The sequence below is a fragment of the Typopeltis vanoorti genome, chromosome 17 (assembly GCF_054136105.1).
Source record: "Typopeltis vanoorti isolate ZY-2024b chromosome 17, IOZ_Tvanoo_1.0, whole genome shotgun sequence".
Lineage (NCBI taxonomy): Eukaryota > Metazoa > Arthropoda > Arachnida > Uropygi > Thelyphonidae > Typopeltis > Typopeltis vanoorti.
Window position 1 is genome coordinate 76,790,052 of NC_143565.1, and position 14,025 is coordinate 76,804,076.

The 14,025-nt window shown below is 36.2% G+C and overlaps 1 protein-coding gene across 1 annotated transcript in view; it reads right to left on the bottom strand.

The window, feature by feature from the left end:
* LOC150097515 (U5 small nuclear ribonucleoprotein 40 kDa protein-like) overlaps positions 1 to 14,025 on the bottom strand; it is a 90,204-nt gene that overhangs the window by 56,632 nt on the left and 19,547 nt on the right. Inside the window, exon 3 of the mRNA XM_090406880.1 lies at positions 6,612 to 6,705. Within this exon, the coding sequence (XP_090263006.1) occupies positions 6,612 to 6,705 (94 nt within the window). The remainder of the gene's footprint in view (positions 1 to 6,611; positions 6,706 to 14,025) is intronic.

Here is a 14,025-nt window from a genome sequence, read left to right on the forward strand (position 1 = left end):
ATAGCTAAAATATTTTGCTTGTTCTATAGGATCTCTATTCAGATGCTGCTGAAATTTCTATGCTCCTGCCTATTTTCATAGTTTTGGTCTTTTTATTGCTGAATTTCATGCCAAATTTGTTGCAGTTGTTATTCAATTTAGTTAGAATCCTGGAAATTTGCGCTAAATGTGTTTAAGAGTACATCGTCATCATCCGTATAAAGCAAAAAGCTAAGTTTGATATTTGCAATTCCAATATCAGGTGTAATGCCACTTTCTTTCATGTGATCCATATAGATGGTGAATAAAAGCGGAGATAATATTCATCCTTGTCTTTTATTATTCATCCCCCTGATTTTACATCAAACCATCTTCCTGTATTTCCTTCAATTTTAAATGCTGACCAACAACTTAAATATAGATTATGTGTTGCTCTGTATAATGTTCCATTCACCCCATACAACTGAAGTGTTTTGAAAAGCTTTTCCCAAGGCACCTTATCATATGCCTTTTCCAGATATACAAAACTCACATACAGATCCTTGTCATTTTCCCATGATTTCTCAACTAATTGTCTTAAAGTGAAAATCTGATCTTGACAACCTCTAGTTGGCCTGAATCCAGCTTGCTCTTCTTGAAGTTTCTCTTCCACAATCTTTCTCAACCTCTTTTCAAGTATGCTTGTATAAATCTTACCTGGTATAAAATCTCTCATGATATATGACTTAATAACTTATGTTCATTTTTATGTTTTTTTGTTTAGGAGAATGTACTTAGAATAATGTTAATATTTTTTGACTGAAATAATCTTTTCTGTAATAATATTGTATTGAACCTTTGTTAACATAATGTGGTGCATGACATCATCACGTAAGGCTATTAAGTAATGTTAAAACGATAAGTCTAATGCTAAGATTAGTGAAGAATTTTGAGAAATGTCATAGATGGAAATTTCCAAAGACATGCTAAGAATGATATCATCATGTCCAAATGTCATGATGACAACATATGACCACAGTCGAAAATTGTCATTGATAGAGAATTCCAAACATGCATGAAGAATGATGTCATCATGTCCGAAGGTCAACATGTGACCATTTGAGAGAGACGCCCATGTACATGATGGAGGTCCGGGCCTATATAAGGCAAGTTGTGGGAAGGAAGTTTGTCTGAGGGTTTTCTAGGCTTTCTCTTACTTAAGTCTCTGTCACATCAAGTTCGCTGTTGGAAGTTGAAAGAGAACTGTTGTTTGTCTGAGGATTTTCTAAGCTTTCTCTTACTCTCTTACCTAAGTTCCGTCACACTTAAGTTCGTTGTCAAAAGTTGAAAGAGAAGCATTGTTTGTCTGAGGGTTTTCTAAGCTTTTCCTTACCCAAGTCCCCGTCACGCCAAGTTCCCTGTCGGAAGTTGAAAGAGAAGCATCGTTTATCTTGGTTTTTTTTAAACCTTCTCTAACCTGAGTCCCCTGTCAAGTAAAGTTGTTGTCAGGAATCCAAAGAGAAGTGTCGTGAGTTCCGAGTCTTCTACTGGGTCCGTCGCCATGTAAGAAATAATGGTGTCAATCGTCTCAAAAGTAAGGAGCTGCATATTGCCACCATGTTAAGGGTCCTATAGAACAAGGCACAGTCGACAACTCGGACAAGGAAGAAATTTAGTGGCAAAATAGGAATGAGTTAGCAAGCAGAAAGAAAGACAAGAAGTGGACTTACATGTGAACAAAAAGTTAATGTGAAGGACTGTGTGCCGAGCAAGAATTATAAGTAGTTGTAATACTGAACAAGAACGTATGTCAAGTGGTTATGTTTATGAGATAATATATATTATCTCATAAACATAACCTGCTGAATTAATATACATTATATTAATATACAATAAACAACGTATGCCTTATATTCAGTTAATGTTATGCTAGATTGTGAATTAGCTTAGAACTAAGGTTATATTAGAAGGAATTGAGACTAGCAAGAGTATTGCAATGTGTATCTATGTGAATCATTCTGTAAATAATTTCTTTTGACTTAATTAAATCGTTTGTGAACAACACATTTAACTGATTCTGTCAATGCACTATACTAAAAAATTCAAACCTGCCTAAGATAGAAAGTTATGGGAATTTATAATTAGGCCATAACTAGTTTAAAGTAAAGATATATATATATATATATATACCGGGTTATTATAAAATAACGTCAAGTGTTCAGAGCCCTCTAGCGAGTAATATATTGGACGAAACACACCAATATTCGGTAGATGTACACAGTGAAACATGGAGATTTGATTTAACGAAATAAAAAAGTACCAAAAGTCGCAAAAAGGGGAAATTTTGGCGCTGTTTGCCGAGTAAAATACATTAATTTGCATTATCGCGTTTCTTGTGAGCGATCATGCAATAAAAGGAAAGCCTGTGAGATTTCTTATCATTCATAGACGAACTGCTTTTCGATGCCTCTTACCTTACTCGAGTGTGCTTTGTTAGTCAAACTCTATCATCAGCAGAACAATAATGCCAGTGCATGTCTTCGTGATTTTCGGCGTATGAAAAATTTACGAAAAGGACTGATTAGCGTAACAAACTTATGAAAACTGATTCGGCGATTTGAAACTACTGAATTCTAGCAGTGCAGGTAGGCAGGGGACACAAACCAATCAATCACCAACAAGTTGAACAAGTTGCAACTGCTATTGTGGAACAGGAGATGACGAATGTGCAGGGTACCAGCAGTACACGAGTAATATCCCGGCAATATCACGAGCAATTACCCCTATAAAATCAGTCATGTTCAAGAATTGCGCCCTGGTGATGCGACCACATGAATCGACTTATCTTTGAGATTCATAGCACGCGGAAGTGGATGATGCATGGCTGTGGCAGATTTTATGGAGTGATGAAGCGCACTTTTATTTGAAAGGCGATATTAACACATGCAACCGTCGCATTTGGGCTGCAACTAATCCGCACGTGTGTCTGCAGATGCCTATCCATTCGCCCAAAGTCACGGTGTGGTGTGGATTTACAGCATCTTTTATCATCGGTCCATACTTTTATGAGGAAAATTGCCAAAATGGACCAGTGACCTGTTCCGTCAATGCTAACAGGTATGCCAATATGCTACAGAACTTTGTAGTTCCACAACTGCAGCAAAGGGGATGTCGCGATTCGACCATCTTCATGCAGGATGGTGCACCACCCCCACATCGGACTTCAGGTACAGCATGTTTTGCGACAACATTTCTCTGACAGAAGAATCATTAGTCATGCATTTCCCATGCCATGGCTACCGAGATCGCCTGATCTCAATCCTTGTGACTTTTGGCTGTGGGGATTTCTTAAAAGCATTGTGTATCAATGTCATGTACCCGATATTCCAACTTTGAAAGATCAAATAACGTTACACGTGAGACAAATCAATTCCGATATGTTGCGAGCCACTGTGGAAAATGTCGTACACCGTATGCATTTCCTGGAACATCAGAATGATGGTCATATTGAACCTCATTCATAATTAACAATAAACGTCATGAAATTGATGTGTGCTGTCTCTCATTTGTCATTTGCCATTTTGGTACTATTTTTTTTTTCGTTAAATTGAATCCCCATGTTCCACTGTGTACGTCTACTGAATATTGGTGTGTTTCGTCCAATACATTACTCGCTAGAGGGCTCTGAACACTTGACGTTATTTTATAATCACCCTGTATATAAGCGGGAAATATAGATGATATCTGCTTTGTCTTTGATTTAAGATCCTATACTCTCACACTCGAAATATAGTCTAACTGGCGCAGTAGTAAAACAAATAAATTTGTTAGACTACAGAGCGTGAAAAAGAAGATATAGGAGAAATAAATAAATGGAGACAGTCGAGAATTAAGGTAAACCATTAACAATAATTAAGTAAAGAGAAAACAAAGACAAAGCAGGGTAGTGGAAAAACGTAATAGACAATGGAACATATGTAATTAGTACAAATGGCACAGTCCACTATTTATTACACAGGAACACTTGTAATAAATAGTGGACTATTAGAGAATTTCTTCTAATTCTCACATTCAGCTTTATTCCCTTTTTCATAGATGGGTACTGTGAGAGCTCTACTCCAATCATTCGGAATTCAACCTTCTGACCAGGCCCTGTGGTCAGAAGGTTGAAGGTTGAATTATGCAGTGTAGTCACTGCAAAACATTTATACCTCCATACATAAGCATTTCTGATCAAATATCATCTACTCTAGCTGTCTTTCCACATTTCAAGTTTTTAATGGCTTTTTTTACCTCAAGTATTGATATGTACTCCTCTTTGCATTTCTCTTGAAAATTTTCTAGTACAGTCCTGTCATTGCTTGGTTCGTTTAACAGTCTTTCAAAGTAAATACTCCAGAGATCTAGGATAACCTTATCTTCAGTTTTCATGTCTCCTTTATCATCTTTGATTCCTTTCATCCACTTCTAAGCTTCTTCAATAGCTTCCAGAACATTTTGCCACCCTCCTGATATTTATTTTCCCTAATCATACCAAAGTCTTCCCATGACTTTTGTTTAGCTACTTTTACACATAGCTTAGCTCTCTTACATTTTTCTCTGTATTCTTTTAGGACATCTGCCAACTTATCTGCTAGGAACTTTTGGTATACTTTCTTCTTTTCCAGGACTGCTTCAACTTCTTGTGTCCACCATTGTGTTCTTATTTTTCTATCCCTGCAGACAATTTCACCACACACCTCTCTGGCTGAATCAATCAATGTCTCCTTTAGCGTGTGCCACTGAGACTCTAAGGTTTGGTTCTTGTTTTCAATTAGTTTCATTTTATCTTCAATAATGTTTGTATAGTCGAGTCTTCAGTTTACCTCTAAAATCTGATCAACTTTAATTCTTTTTAAAACTTCCTTGCATACTGTTCTTTTCAATGTGATATCCATTTTTTTCATGCTTAATACTAAGTAATGGTCACTTCCAATTTCAAATCCTCTGTACCTTGAACCAGCTTGATGATATCATTATCAACAATGACATAGCCAATGAGGTTTTTCTTATTTCTTGTGTCTTCTCTCCATGTGAACCTGTGCACATCTTTATGATGATGTGATGTCAGTAAATACTTACCATTATTATTAGCTTGTTTTATCTAAATTTTCTCAAAATGTTCTTATATGCCTGGTGGGATTCATTTCCAACTCTGCTGTTCTGATCTCCAACAAGGACCACTTTTTCCCATTTTCTTTATGTCAGTTGCCAGTTCTAATGCCCAAAAAATTCTTGCACTTCTTCCTGAAAAGAACCTTCTCTGGGACCATAGACACAACTAAGTTTCATTGTCCACTGGCCTCATTTTGAAGTTTGCTCATATAACTCTACTTGAAATGCCTTTTAATCAAAAAATATATCTTCATAAAAGAAAAAGAAAACTAGGAAGTCCTCTTAAAAGAGTCAACGATGACTTCTAAGGCCAGAATAGGCCACTAGGCCTAAATCCTTGATATGCATGATGATAATGAAATATCTTCATGTTTGGTGTGGAATGCTACTGCTGCTCCTTCCTTTCCTTGATCATTATTGCCTGAAAATAACATCCTATACTTATTATTTAGTAAGATCTCACCTGTTTTTGTCTTCTTTGTCTTAGTAATGGCAATTATGTCCACATGACAGTTTTTCAATTCTTCTGCAAGTTCAATTTTCTTTCCATTAATACTACTTATATTGATGGTTCCTATCTTAATTTCTTCTGATGTTGGGTTTATTCTTCTTCTGGATGTTGAGTTGGAGCTTGTTCCAGTAGCTGACTTTTCACTGTTTGCCCTGGTTCCCTGACAAAAACAGTAGGGCTTTGTTTAACTGGGCAACGTCCCAGCCAGCATGAAATCTCATCATGTTGTACCATCATTCGCATTTGTGGTTTAAGCCAATACAATGTAGTCAGCTAAGTCCCAAATTGCTATCTCATCCTAGATCGTTCAGTATCCAGTAGATACCTACCGCCAGAACACTATGTGAAGGTGAGGATTGGACATTAGGTCAGAAACCCCAGTTGGTTCTCAGCATTCCCGAAAGGCAATGTGAAGGTCTTCTCCCAGTTATTTGGCTTTGACACTTGAGCAACCCCCCCCCCCCTTCCCTTCCAAAAAAAGAAGTCTTCTAGTAAAATCCATTATACTGGTATGCTATATTGAACCTGCCCTGAACATATCTGAATACACAGTGTTAATTTAAGTGCACAGATGAATTGCAAGTGCAAATTTACAAATACAAACCAAATACATGTCATATTAGATGATTTGGAAGTATTATGTATAAGAGAGTGATTAAAATCATTTTTGCCTGAGAAGTAACTTCACTGTGTTGCATACAGCACTCCCACAATGAAAAATGTACTTTAGTCTTTATGTAAAGTGAGAGTTATTTTGTCCAATTTTAACAATAACAAAAATATCTGCTTGACAATTTTCCTTCAAAGTTTTAAATATTAAATTTCATCAAAATGGGTTCATCCATTCTTAAGATGTTTCATGCAGATGTGGTAAAACATAACAAAATTAACAGTTATCATTTATAAACACACCTAAAAAGTTGGATTATGGAAAATAAACTTCCATTTCTGAATATTTAAAAAAAAAATAAAATTAAAAAATTTATACCTGCCATCAGTAGAGAAGCTTAAATCCAAAACAACACCTGTGTGCCCTACTAAGACAGCAAAGTTTTCACATTCTCCATATGTATTCCAAAAGACTAAAAGAAATAAATATCTAAGTTAAGTAAACATATACAATTTACAATAATCAAAATGAAGTTAAACTTTCCACAAATTGATCTGTTCAGTTATAATTATGTACTAGTGAACTTTAGAAGCAAGTACACATTCATTGAATACCCAGCTGGTATTCAAATAACCTTGAATACTAGCTGTATTCACATACCATTGAACATTCAATTGAAATAACATGGATACAAAGTTTACAATGATTAATATATTTCGTATGCATGGACATTTGGGTAGTTAATGTTATGTAAGGATTAGAGATAAACTAGAGAAGAGAATGGATATTCCAATGAGTAGAATATTTCAAATTCCATTTTTATAACTGAAATATCCAAAGAGTGGATATTTTAATTATAAAAATGTCATTCACTGAAATTTATCTGCTCTAATGAGAATATGATATTTACCAGAAAGTGCGGATCGTAATCATAATTTTGTGATGTGTGCCAGATATACAGTGCTTCAATACAGCATTTCATGACTAATTTCTTACTTTCAATTTTCTATTACTGATTAGTTTGTAAATAGATCGGCTCTTACATTTCAATCTTCCAAGCAAAACCGATCACCTACATACTGATGTTCATTTGGTTATTTCTTTCACCACCACAATTTAGCTTGAAAGATCTATTTTTCTAAATGTTCATTTCTCATGCCTTTTTAGATTACCTCTCTCTCTCTCTGACATACCCATAGAAGGTTGTATGCATCATCATCCTCATCAAATTCCTGCTATATACACTCAAGGGGGGGGTGTACAGGATATTATAGAACTACATGAAAAATTTACATCATTACCAACTTCCTAACTACAATTTTCCTCCAAATCAGTCTGTTAATTATCAAGACTCCAACATTATCAAATCTTATATTTCTATCTTCTAAGGCATTTTTAACCATATCAATCCACCTATATCTTGGTCTTTTTTGTGACAACCTGGCAGAAAACACTTGTTTTGCTAATCTTTCCTCGTCCATTCTGTTTAAGTGACCATACCACCTGAGATTAGCTCTGCTAAAGCATTCCTGGATGTGGCAAAGTCAAGTTCTTTCCTAACCTCATTTTTAATATGGCATTGCCATTGATGCCATCTGTTTATGCCTCTAATCTTTCTCAAAACTCTCATATCTGCAGTCTCTAATCTTTGGTCAAGTGTTTTACTTCTGACCTAGCTCTCAGATCCATAACATAAAATTGGTTTTTTACAATGTCTTCTATATATACATCTAATTTAGTGTTTGGAGTAATTTCTCTCTTATTCCATATAAATTTATTCATTTGACTTCCTACCATACCAGCTTTTTGTTGATTCTGTTGTCTATTTCCATATTTAATGTACCATCTTCACTAAAAAAAGGAGCTGAAATGTTTAGCTTGTTCTATAAGTTCCCCATTCATAATGCAATTGATATTTTAAATGCTTCTGCCTATTTTCATTGTCTTTGTCTTGTTATTGCTGACATTCATACCATATCTATTACAACAATTATTCAATTTAGTCATGGAATCTTGCAGACTTGTAGCATATTTATTTAGAAGTATAACATCGTCTGCATAAAGCAAAGAACTCACATTAACATCTCCAATTTTGATATCATATTTAATACCACTTTCCTTCATAATAGATAATGAATAACAGAGGGGATAATGTACATAATTGTCTCACACCAGATTTAACATTAAACCATCTTATTGTACCTCCTTCAATTCTAACTGCTGACTTACAGCCCAAATAAAGACTAAGTATTGCTTGATTAATGCCCCATTGAACTGTAGCATATTGAATAGCTTCTCTCTTGGCACCCTGTCATATGCCTTTTCCAGATCAACAAAACTTAATTATAGTTCTTTGATATATTCCCATGCTTTCTCAACTATTTAGTCATAAAGTGAAGATCTGATCCTGACAGCCTCTATTTGGCCTGAATCCAGCTTGTTCTTCACCGAGCTTTTCTTCCACAATTCTTCTCAACCGTTTCTCAAGTATACTGTTTTAGGGCCATTACTATTTAACTTGTATATTAATGATATTGGCGAAGATTTGGATGGAGATATTCAGTTGTTTGCAGATGACGCAAAGTTGGGACGAACCATAAAGAGTAGTGAAGATGTTGTGGCCTTGCAAGAAGACTTGAATAAATTGAGTGATTGGGCAAGCAAATGGGGATGTGAGTTCAATGTTGCAAAATGTAAGGTTTTAAAATTTGGAAAACAAAGATGGGATGCAGAATTTATGCTTGGTGAGAATATATTGTTGAAGGTAGATGAAATAAGAGATTTTGAGGTGATAGTGCATAGGATCTAAAATTTAGGGGAAACATCGCCAAAATTGTGAAGACAACACAAAGACTTCTGGGAATGATGTGGAGGACACTGACGTGTAGAAGTAGGGAGATTCTTGTTCCATTGTATAAGGCTTTGATTAGGCCACACATGGATTATTGTGCCCAGATTTGGTCACCGGGTTTTCAGAAGGACAAAGAGATGTTGGAAAGGGTCCAAAGGCGACTGACTAAGGTAGATTCTGACCTCTGGAATGTTGAGTATGAGGAAAGATTGAGAAGATGTAATTTGCAGAGTCTGGTGGAGAGAAGGAAGAGGGGAGATATGATAGAGACCTACAAGTTGGTAAGGGGTTGTTATAAGATCAATGGTGGAGAAGTTCTACAGAGAATAGTGGGAGATCAGAGGAGAACCAGAGGTCATCCCTGGAAATTGTATAAAGAGGGTGTGAGTAGGGGAGTGAGAGGCAGATTTTTTTCATGCAGAGTTGTGAATGATTGGAATGCCTTGCCTGAGAGTGTGGTGACTGCAAGGAGTTTGAATGATGAGATGTGTGTATCATAAAAGGACCTCCCAGATGAGTCTTTGACTCCATGAGGTCTTGGGAAATAATAATAATAATATATCTTACCAGGAACATTCAGTAATGAAATGCCTCTGTAATTCTCACATTCAGTTTTATATCCCTTTTTATATATATGGGTACTATGAGCTCTACTCCAATCATCTGGAATTCATCCCTCTGTCCAGGCCTGCTGAATTTTGCAGTGCAGCAACTGTAAGACTTTTATACCTCCATGCTTGAACATTTCTGGTCGAATATCATCTACTCCAGCTGCCTTCCACACATTTCAGGCTTTTGATGGCTTTTTCTACTTAAGTATGGATAGGTATTCCTGACTGCAGCCCTGTTGAGTGTTTTTTACCACTGTGCTATCACTGCTTGTTTCATTTAGTAATTTTTCAAAATAATTACTCCATACTTGAAGGATATCTTTTTTCTCCAGTTTTCATATCACCTTTTACAGCATTCTTTCCTCCATTTCTGAGCTTCTTCAACAACCTCCAGAATATCTTCCTACCTTCTTGATATTTATTTTCTATGTTTTTACCAAAGTCTTCCCATGACTTTTGTTTAGCTAGTTTTACACAGTGTTTAGCTTTCTTACATTTGTCTCTGTATTCTCTAAGAGCACAAGCTGACTTATTTGCCAGAACATTTGATACGCTTTCTTCTATGCCTCTTTAAGTTCCTGTGTCCTGAGTTCTGAATTTACTATCCTTGCACACAACCTCACCACACGCCTCTCCAGCTGAATCAATCAATGTTTTCTTCAGGGCTTGCCACTTAATCTCCAAGGTTTGGTTCCTGTTCTGAAACTTTCATTTTTTCTTGAATAATGTTTGTTTATTTTAGTCTACAGTTCATATCTGAGAGCTGCTCAACTTTTATTCGCTTTAGAGATTTCTTATATGTTCTTCTTTTCAATATGAAATTCAATTTTATCCTGCTCAAAACTAAATAGTGATCACTTCCAATTTCAAATCCTCAGTATACTCTGGTGTCCTGCACCAGGGAGAAAGCATCACTATCAACAATAACGTAGTCAATGAGACTTCTTTTTCTTTGCTTCTTTTCTCCATGTGAATTTCTGCACATTTTCATGTTGGAACATTGTGTTAGTAATAACCAGTCCGTGTCCTGAGTAGAAATCCAACAGGTATTTGCCATTATTATTAGCTTTGCTCTTTTCTCCAAATTTTCCCAAAATATTTTTGCATGTCTGACAATCATTTCCTACTCTGCTATTTACATCCACAACAAATACTAATTTTTCATTTTTCATTGTGTCAGCTGCTTTCTCTAAAACCTCAAAAAATTCCTCCACTTCTACCTTAGTAGAACCTTCTGGGACCATAGACACAAATAAGAGTCATTTCCAGTTCTCCATTCTGATATTCATCCACATCACTCTACTTGAGACTGCCTGCCATTCAAGATTAGCCTCGTATTTTGTGTTGAATACTATGGCTACTCCTTTTCCTTGATCGTCATTGCTTGAATATAACATTTTGTATTTATTGCTCAGAAAGATCTCACTAGTTTTTGTCTTTTTTGTTTCCATCACCTCTATTATGTCGATCTGGTACTTATCTAATTCCTCAGCTAGCTCCATTTCTTTGCCATTCAGACTTCTTATGTTGAAAGTACTGATCTTGAACTCTGGTGATGTTGAGTTGGGGGTGTGTTTTAAGATTTGTTCCAGTAGTTGACTTTTCACTGTTTGCCCTGGTTCCCTGGCGAAAACAATGGGGGCCTTGTTTAACCTGGCAACGCCCCAGCCGGCATGAAATTCTGTCATGTTGTACCATCATTTGATATTTTGATTTAAGCTAATAAGAATACAATTTGGTCAGCCAAATCCCAAATTGCCAGCCCATCCTCATTCGTTCAGTATCCAAGTAGATACCTAACAGGGTACACCATGAGAAGGTGAGGATTGGACATTAGGTCAGAAGCCCTGGTCAGTTCTCCACATTCATTTAATGGCTATGTGGAGGTTTCCTCTCAGTTATACAGCTTTGACCCTTAAGCACCCCGATTGTATACATATAGTACATTAATATAATACAGAAGCTATGGATAAGGCAATGCAGGAACCCAGATGTAGACTAAACATAAAACATTTTAAGTCAAGCCTCTAATAAGCTGATATCTTCATTTTAATACAACCCACACATAAGATATAGCAAAACTTATTGCATATCAGTGCAGTTGCATGGGAGTGGTTAAGAAGAAAGAAGGAACCTTATTGATGGTTCTTGAACAGTCCAAAGAACATATTTAGATGGAATGAAAGAGGATAATAGGTTGGTCTGGCAGGATGGATGATGGCAGGTGAATGGATGCTAACTATTAGCTATTCATGTATGGTGGTAGAAGTTATATAAGAAATAATGTTTGGAGCAGAACATGACACAAAATGTTTTGGATGCTTAGCAGACTAATGATATGATGTGTCTGTGCCAGAAATCACTAGAGGTATCAATAAGTCCAAGAAACAGAACTGGGTTTTGTAACACTGAAATTTGCAAAATCAAGTAATCACCTTCTCTTAATGGATCAGTGTTTAGAGCATGGATTCACGAGAATCTTGAAACTTAGAATATGTGAACAATAGACTCAAAGTTTCAAAATATCACAGAAATATAGTTAAGGATGCTGAGAAAAGGTCATGTATTTTTAAAGGAAGCAGAAATGTGAGAAAAAGTATCATGTCCTGAGATACAATTGCATTGATGAAGAAATCGAAAGGGATTAACTCAGTGTTTAGAGCATGGATTCTTGAGCCTCTTGGAAACATGTGAACAATATATTCCAAATTTCAAAATAACATATAAATATAGTTAAGAATACTGACAAAAGGTCATGTATTTTTAAATGAAGAATAAATGTGAGCAAAAGTACCATGCCCTGAGATACAACTGCACTGACGTAGAAATCTGAAGGGATTAACTCCTATTACAAACTGAGAACAACCTGATGGAAACGAGCAACCCAGTTACAAAGGGCAGGATGTAAGATGATCATTTTGTATCAGTCTTGATCAAGTATTCTGAATATCAAGTATAACAATATTTGTCTTTCCAAATCTTTCTCCAATTCAAAGGCAGCTGACAGATCGTCTGCAGAGATTGAGAGGGCAGAATCCATAATGTGTTAATCACTAATCAGCTGGTAGACTTCTAGCAATATGTGATTTGATGGCTAACTTTTATTGCTCTTTGATTTTTTTTTTTTTTTATTTTTTTATTAATAAGGTGAATGTGATGAATACAGGCTTGCTTTCAGGAAAAATGCTCGCTGAGCATTATTATCATTACAAGCAACTCCAAGGAATACTTTGACTCATCAAGGGAGGCCTAAACATCATGCAAAGAACTACCCAACATTTGAGCAGTATTTTCATACTTTGCTTTGAACTCATTCACAGTCATGGCACCCACAACATACTGAATCTGGCAATCCATTTAACTCATTCACCACTTTCCAAACAAAAAAAAAAAAAAAAAAAAAAAAAAAAAACGAGTTCTAGCACCCGTGCTAACTACAGTTTCCATGGATGGCCCCTGGTTTTCCCACCAACAAACCTGTTCTGAAAAATTTCTCCTAAATTAATCTTGTAAGAACGGCTCAGTAATTTGTATATCTTAATCATGTCACCCCTTTTCCGCCTATCAACCAGTTTCCGTAAACCACAATCTTCAACCTCTTCTTGTAAGGTTCATTCCATTCACCTGCTACATTTTGGTCAATCACCTCTGGATCCTCTCCACCTCATCACCAAGAAACCCTGGTGCCCAGATCTGTGCACAAGAGTCAAGATGGGGTCTTATCAAGGCTCGCTAAAAAGAACAATAACCTGCTTGTCTCGGCTAATCAAAGTATTCTTCAGTAACCAAGTGATCTGATGAGCTGCTTTAGCCTTTTTTGCTATGTGCCTGCTAAACTTTTAACTCCCTGTCCACTAACACTCCCAAGTCTCTGGCTTCATCAATTTCCTGGAGTACAGTTCCACCAATGTGGCATACAGCTGGTAATCTTTCCACCCCAAAATGCACAATATAATATCCTTACACTTTGCCACATTAAACTGATATTCATCAGCCTGCCAATCTATCCAAATTATCCTGCAATATTTTGACATCATCTGTATTAACTATTGCTCTACTCAACTTTACATCATCAGCAAATAACTGAACAGTTCCTTTCCTATATCGTTAATGAACAAATTAAACAGTAGTGATCCAAGAACAGCACCCTTTTGTATGCCACTAGTCACAGGTTAGAAACACTGACAATTCTCTTGCCGCTTCACATAAAACTCGAGTTGGTATACCATCCAATCCCACAGCTGTATTCAAATTAAGGTTCTGTAATATGCTATGCACCTCCATTTCATTTACCTCAGTTCCCATATAAGCCTTTGGGTCTCTCATTTCC